This window comes from Lycium ferocissimum, chromosome 11 (genome assembly GCF_029784015.1).
Source record: "Lycium ferocissimum isolate CSIRO_LF1 chromosome 11, AGI_CSIRO_Lferr_CH_V1, whole genome shotgun sequence".
NCBI classification, from domain to species: Eukaryota; Viridiplantae; Streptophyta; class Magnoliopsida; order Solanales; family Solanaceae; genus Lycium; species Lycium ferocissimum.
In genome coordinates, this window is record NC_081352.1 from 37372048 (window position 1) to 37380151 (window position 8104).

The 8104-nt window shown below is 35.0% G+C and overlaps 1 protein-coding gene across 1 annotated transcript; it reads left to right on the forward strand.

Annotated features, from left to right (window-relative positions):
• Positions 1–1893: 1893 nt before the first annotated feature.
• On the forward strand, positions 1894–7255 carry LOC132038647 (TPR repeat-containing thioredoxin TTL1-like). Its single transcript, XM_059429329.1, has 7 exons — positions 1894–3016; positions 4347–4542; positions 4816–4997; positions 5074–5407; positions 5517–5721; positions 5797–5903; positions 6496–7255. The coding sequence occupies exons 1-7, from the start codon at positions 2184–2186 to the stop codon at positions 6646–6648; spliced, it is 2010 nt and encodes a 669-aa protein (XP_059285312.1). The 5' UTR covers positions 1894–2183; the 3' UTR covers positions 6649–7255.
• Positions 7256–8104: the final 849 nt, after the last annotated feature.

Below are 8104 nucleotides of genomic sequence, written 5' to 3' on the forward strand. Positions count from 1 at the left end.
ATATGGAGTAATTTTTTTTTTTTTTGAATTATTACTTTTTAATAACTATGATTTTGCCCAAAAATTAATGATACAGTAGAATTATGAGTCAACTGATCAATTTTTCGTGCTGATATCAATGAATATAGGGAATACATGAATAATATGCTCCTACTACATGAAAATAGTATAAAAACATTTGAAAAGATTGCAAATAGTTATTTAATTTGTCATAGAAATCATAGTAAGAAAAAAAAATTATTGTCTAAGTAATACTTTCCCTACCTTATTTTATATGATATTATTACTATTTTCACGTCAATTTATTTATTTGAGAAATCAAAAAGTTTGACTACATAGATTAAATAGATTTACCTATAAATATATCATACTGTTGGCCTAGCTTCTAAATTTTGAATTTAAATTTTTCAGAGAGTTAAAAAACTAAGTAGCCGTTTGGACATGTGAAATCGGCCGACACGCGATTTCTCTCGATTTCATCTCATGAGATGAAATCCCAAATCATCCAAAAATGCATGATTTGGGATTTGAAATCATGATTTCAATAAATATAAATGTAAAATTTGACCCATACGTTTATATTTTATAAAAAAGACCCATAAGTTGGTAGATATATTTACTAATCATGTTTACCAACCATAAGTTGGTAGATATATTATTCGTATCTACGTGGGATTATATTAAAGAGTAGTTACATTATTATTCATGTTAAAATTTTCCTTTTTATTGAACTAAAGTTTGATTAATTGATGCTGTATTTTTTAGAAAGGTCTTCTAGTAGCGAATTAATTTTATTATGAACTATGATTTACTCATTTGGTAAGATTGTATAAGAATTGGGAAAATTTTGATGGTTTTCACAACAACTTGTGGGGTTTTTATGTTTATAAGAAAACTACAACTTAAGAAATTCAAATTGTATGTCCAAACATGATTTCATCTCATGAGATGAAATTATGTCCAAACGGCTCCAAAGTTCGATTTTGGACCAAAACTATAATACTTATGTTCGGAGTAGTATTATTCTCTTTTTGCACAATACCTTGTATACACTATATAAAATAAAAAATGATTAGAATTTATTTGCCCTTAACCAGAAGTATTAGATTCGAATCCCAATAATAGAGTACCTTTAAATAGGAAAAACTTTGACTTCTGAACTAACTTACTCAGTATAAACTCGAACTAATCGAATCAGTGTACTTCAACAATAATTTAAGATAAAAGAGGAAAAAGAAGATAAAGAAAAAAAAAGGAGAAAGGGAGAAGAATGAGTGGAGAAGTTGAGGGGTTAGGGATATAAGGAGACGCATTAATTTTTCTTTTTAATTTTAAAAAACAAAAACAAAACAAAACAAGGAGTAGTAAATTATTGAAGAAGAAAGAGGGGTCAAGAACAAGAGTTAATGGGGGAGAGAGAAATGAGAAGATAGAAGAAAATCACGAGGACGTTGTGTAGCGGATGAGACTGCTCTTCTCTTAATTAAAAATAGAGGCAGAATCAGAATTTCAATTTTATGCGTTCTGGATTTTAGAACAACTATTTCAAGTGATAATACCTAAGTTCTACATTCAATACTTATATATAATAAATAAATTTCTTAACACATATACACTGTTTGAACAAAAGCTTCGCGCTTTTAGCTCCGCCCCTGATCAGAGATCTCGGTTCGAGTCTTGGGTATGAAAAAAATCTAAAAATACACCTTATCAAACATAAATTCAAATATAATCGTATTAAAAATTCGAATATAATCGAATTTTAATACGGATACCATAAGCAACCAAAAAAGAAAAAAGAAAAAGAGAAGATAGAAAGAAGTAGAGAGACAAAGCAAGGTTGTCTCGTGAAGGAAGATGAATATATATGATAAATGATGTTGATGATGATGATCATGAACCACCAACAAATCCCTCTTGCCTTAATTAATTAATCTCCCCCACCCAAAAAAAAAAAAAAAAAACTTTTCTTTTCTTCTTCTTCTTCTTCTCTCTGTTAATATAAATGAAATAAAAACCCATTTCTCTTTCTTCCTCATACTCAGCATTCATTCTTTACTTCTTCCTTTTATATCACAAGATCCCCATCTCTTTTCCCTTCTTTCTTTACATGTCTTCTTCATATCCTTTCTTGAGTCTCAGTTCATTATACTGAAACACTTCACATTATATTAAACAAAAAAATGTCTGATTTTGGAAGACCCATGTTGGAAATAAACGGTTTAACTGATCGTTTACGAAACTCATCATTGACTTGCGTTGAAGATAAAAATGTACTCGAAATTAACAAACCTGATTTTCGGGAACTCGATCTTGGTTCACCTGTTTCACCTTTACGAAATGGGCCTACTACTAGTAGTAGTTCTAGTTCATCTGGATCGGTTTCGGGTCGGAATAATAATAATAACGGGTCTTCTCATTTGGGTCCGAAAAAATCCGATTCAAGTCATTCCGGTGAACTTTCCGGGTCAGTTGAAAGCTCACCTAAAGCGGCGCGTGTGTTTAAACCAGGCCACGCGCGGTCTTATTCCAGTGGGGGTAGCTCAGTAAATTCACCTCAGTTAAATGCACTGCCCACCGGTAATATCTGCCCGTCGGGCAAGATTTTGAAAACGGGCATGGCTAGTAAGTCAACGAAGACTGATGTTTTGGGTTCGGGTACGGGTTATTACGGGCATGGTAGTATAATGCGGGGAGGGTCGGGTCAGAAACAAGTCGGGTCGGGTGTTGGGGTTGATTTGGGTGGGACCCACACGGTGAATAATAGTAGTGATCCAGAGGAGTTGAAGAGATTAGGTAATGAGAGTTATAAAAAGGGATGTTTTTTAGAGGCTTTGAATCTATATGATAAAGCTATAGGTATTTGTAAGGGAAATGCTGCTTATCATTGTAACCGGGCAGCGGCGTTGATCGGTTTAAAGAGGTTATCGGAGGCGATGAGGGAATGTGAAGAAGCGATTAGGTTGGATCCGTCGTATGTAAGAGCACATCATCGATTAGGATCTTTGTTACTTAGGTGAGTTTAAGTAATAAAGTCTTGATTTTTAGAATGTTTATGTGTGTTTTGGATGTTGATCAGCATGAATCTTGGCAATGTGTGAATAATCTTTGTTACTTAGGTAAGTTAAGTAATAAAGTCTTGATTTTTAGAATGTTTATGTGTGTTTTGGTTGTTGATTACCATGAATCTTGGCAATGTGTGAATAATCTTTGTTGCTTAGGTAAGTTAAGTAATAAAGTCTTGATTTTTAGAATCTTATATGTGTGTTTTTGGTTATTGATTATCGTGAATCTTGGCAATGTGTGCATAATCTTTGTTACTTAGGTAAGTTAAGTATAAAGTCTTGATTTTTAGAATGTTTATGTGTGTTTTGGTTATTGTTTATCATGAATCTTGGCAATGTGTGCATAATCTTTGTTACTTAGGTAAGTTCAAGTATAAAGTCTTGATTTTTAGAATGTTTATGTGTGTTTTTGGTTATTGATTATCGTGAGTCGTGGCAATGTGTGAATAATCTTTGTTACTTTGGTAAGTTAAGTATAAAGTCCCGATTTTTAGAATCTTTATGTGTGTTTTGGTTGTTGATTAGCATGAATCTTGGCAATGTGTGAATAATCTGTGTGAGAATAATCTTTGTTACTTAGGTAAGTTTAGTAGTTAAGACTTGATTTTTAGAATGTTTATGTATGTTTTGGTCATTGGTTATCATGAATCTTGGCAATGTGTGAATAATCTGTGTGTGATTTATCATATGAGATGTTGAAAATTCATGAACTTTAGTGATTTTGATCTTCATTTGTGCCAAGGGGGAATGCACCTTCATATTTACTAGATCTAGCCTGATTTAGCTGATCTGGATTTGATGGTTTGGCCTCTGTTGGATTGTTCTGGCTATAGTACTGTTACTTATTCTCTATGTTTGCCTTTTTTTCCTTTTCACTGTTACTTATTCCCTATGTTTGCCCATTTTTCACAGGACAGCCCATTTCTCATAAGGCTGTCCTTCCGTCTTTTTTCCTGTTATTTTACCTCTATCAATACTGTTAGTCCGGATTCTTAGCCGATCAAAACACCGTGTTGTTGTTCAATTTTTATTGTGATTGCTGCAGTCGCTTACGATGTGGTTTGTTGATCATCTTTAGTAATCATTGGCAGCATCATCCTAGTTCAAGCTTATGTCTTTCCCCTAACAATTCTATGTTAAACATTAATTTTCTTCAAGAATTCCCAGTTACACACTTGCTTTCAGCATCATGCCGCGTCCTTATCAGAATTAGGTTCTTGAAATTCACCTTGCTTATTTTGCATTGTGATGTAAGCAATCTAATTCTTGTAAGGCTTGTAGTTTCGGACAGGTTGAGAAAGCCAGAGTTCATATTTGTTTCCAAGGGCATCAGCCAGATCAAGTTGAGTTGCATAAGTTGCAAGCAGTGGAAAAACATATTGGCAAGTGCACTGATGCACGTAGAGTCGGTGATTGGACAAGCACGTTAAGAGAAGCCAATGCAGCCATTGCTTCTGGAGCAGATGCATCTCCTCAGGTAAAGCAATCCTAGTGGTTCCACACATTGTAAAAGAAAGTGCTGCATGAGAGTGTTAAAGGGATAATTACATTCTTGGACCTCTCGAAAAAATAATAGCCAGCAAATATATAGGTTTTGTATATTAAATATAAATATACATAGAATATACAGAATCTGTGTATAGGCTCTGTATATTTTGGCTGGCCCATTATTAATTCCAGCCGACGGGCCAAAAATTAAAAAGACCCAAAGTTAAATGCTGATACTGAATTACTGAAATTGAATTTACAGATATTTGCATGTAGAGCGGAAGCTCTTCTGAAGCTACATCAAGTAGAGGATGCAGAATCGTGCCTATCAATTACTCGGAAGCATGAACTATCTACCAGATCATCCCAGCCAAAAAATTTTGGGATGCTTTCAGAGGCATACGTGTTCTTTGTGCAAGCTCAGATTGACCTGGCTCTAGGAAGGTCAGTTCAGAATGATTTGCTAAGTTTTTAAAAGGCTATGCGGGAGTATGAGAAATTGGATCTTGAATATTTGCAGGTTTGAAAATGCAGTCAGTGCAGTCGAGAGAGCTGGACAGATTGAGCCTCGAAATACTGAAGTATCAGTTTTTCTGAACAATGTCAGGTTGGTCGGACGGGCTCGTGCTCGCGGCAATGAACTATTTAAATCGGAAAGGTATACTGAAGCATGTGCTGCTTATGGGGAAGGTCTCCGGCGTGATTCTTCAAATTCAGTTCTCTACTGCAATCGAGCAGCTTGCTGGTATAAACTTGGGCAGTGGGAAAGATCCGTGGATGACTGCAATCGAGCTCTCAGTTTCCAGCCAAATTACACTAAAGCCCTTCTTCGAAGGGCTGCCTCAAACACCAAGGTAACATCCCATATTAAAATCTTTTATTCTAGTATCACTTGCTTGTTCCTGCTGTTGAGTTAAGTTGTTTTTTTTTTTTTTTTTTTTTTTGACTGTTAATCAATTATAGCTGGAAAGATGGGCTGAAGCTGTTAGAGATTATGAGGTTTTGAAGAAAGAGCTTCCATATGATAATGAGGTTGCTGAGTCGTTATTCCATGCCCAAGTTGCATTAAAGAAATCACGTGGTGAAGACGTTCACAATATGAAATTTGGTGGAGAGGTGGAATTGGTTTCTGGTCTCGAGCAGTTCCGAGCTGCGATTTCATCACCTTGTATGTTTTCCTGCCTTATTGCTTGACATTCGTTAGTCTTTTTCTCCAACTCATAGATTATATTGGAAATTGCAGGTGCATCTGTGGTCCATTTTAAAGCAGCATCTAACCTACAATGCAAGCAGATATCCCCTTTCTTAGACACTTTAAGCACCAAATATCCTTCCATAAATTTTCTCAAGGTAAACAATTTTTGCAATGTTTTGTCGTTTCTTGATGGGGCAATTGCTGATTATCTTATATGCTCAACATACTTATGAAGAAACCTTATATTCATGGGCTTTTTTCATTTTTGTCCCGTCGGCCGAAATTAATTACGGGTGCTAGCCAAAATAAACAAAACATATACACTGATTATGTTTATTATGTGTATACAATACAACATGTACTATTATATGTACTTATACAACACCTATACATTTGCTGGCTATTATTCTTTTGAGCGGTCCAAAAATGTAATTACTCCTAGTATTGATTTCCTCTTTTCTGTTGAAGGTGGATGTGGAAGAGAGCCCCTTATATGCTCAACATACTTATGAAGAAACCTTATATTCATGGGCTTTTTTCATTTTTGTCCCGTCGGCCGAAATTAATTACGGGTGCTAGCCAAAATAAACAAAACATATACACTGATTATGTTTATTATGTGTATACAATACAACATGTACTATTATATGTACTTATACAACACCTATACATTTGCTGGCTATTATTCTTTTGAGCGGTCCAAAAATGTAATTACTCCTAGTATTGATTTCCTCTTTTCTGTTGAAGGTGGATGTGGAAGAGAGCCCAGCAATTGCTAGTGCAGAGAACGTTAGAATTGTACCGACATTTAAGATATACAAAAGGGGAAGCCGCGTGAAGGAGATGATCTGCCCAAGTCAAGAGGTGTTAGAATCGTCGGTGAGGCATTACAGTGTTTAAGTGCATTGATTGCAACGTAATCATGGTTCTTAGCCTATTGTCCCTGGCCATTCCAGTCACCCGGAATTCATCGCCATTACCTGTGACAAAATTGAGCTACTACAAATAATTTCATTAAGGAGCCAATTCAGCTAAAAAGCCAGCAGCCTTAGGAGGGATTTAGTTTAGTCTCCTTTTTTCCATTTTAATTTATTCATTCATTCCTCATTGCTGTCTTGGTTCCAACTTCTTCCCATCTCCATTAATCTCTTCCATTTTTTTCCTTTTCAAATCATTTTCTTTTTAAAACATTAGGCTGTTCTTCCCTAGTATAAACTTCTATTGTGAGGAGAAAATAGCGAACATTGTAAAATTGATTTTTATGGCCATTTTAGCTGAACATTTAGAGAGAAAAGAAGTGGCTGGCTGCTGGCATTAGATGAGGATCTTAAACATGTATATATATAATCATATATACAAAACCATTGGAGGCCAAGGAGGGGGAAATTGGATATTATGGTGGGTAGTTATGGGGTTAGTCAAAGAGAAGGATGAATATGATGATGTTATTGATACTTATGTTTCTTTGCTCAACCATTCTATCAATAAAATTTTCGTTTTTTTTATTTGTTTGAGACTGAGGCGCAGTTGTTTATGTCTCCATTTCTTGTTAAATAATCATTTAACCTATGCATTATTTAGATTTGCTTCTCTTTTACATTCTTGTTAAATAATACTAGCTGTGTGGGGCTTTACAAGTAGGACAATCTTGGTCACTATAAGATCAAACTCTCAATGATAAGGGATAGTGGTAATATGGTCATTGCATATGAAGATTCTAAATTTCCAGCTTGTAACAAGTACACAAATTTTAATTGATGGTCGGTTCTTATTACGGGGTGGGTCTGGTGAAGAGGGCAGTGTCTGGGTTTGATAGAATTAATTACTCTCTTAAGGGGTTGTTGCGGTTGTCCCTTTCTTTGTTTGTCTATTTCCATCCTTTAAAATCCTCTACTGTTTTTAACTTTTTATAACTTTGTCGTTAAAGTTATATGTTCAAGTTATCTTACACGCACCTGGACTATTTTATAAAGTATTTGTAGTTACTAAAATATCAGATAACTCTGTCCACTAACTTAGATATATAGGATGAAATAATCACTCCAAAGTTTCCTGTGTTTTCACTTATCCATGTTAGGTTATGGTTGGCATGGATAGCATATTCCATGTAAGGCATGCTTGTATATTATTTCTCACATGATACCTACACTCTTTGTCCTCTAAACCTACTTCATCTTGGTTTTAGATGGGAATGGGTGGAATTAGATTATGGAATGCCCAAATATGGCTTTGTAATTAATGAAGTGGGTGGAGAACCATGAAGTTTCAGGTTCAAATTTCGGCGAAAGCAAAAACGTTAGGTGATCTTTTCCCGTTTGTCCAAGTCTTGATGGACAGAGATATCCAACATCTGCGC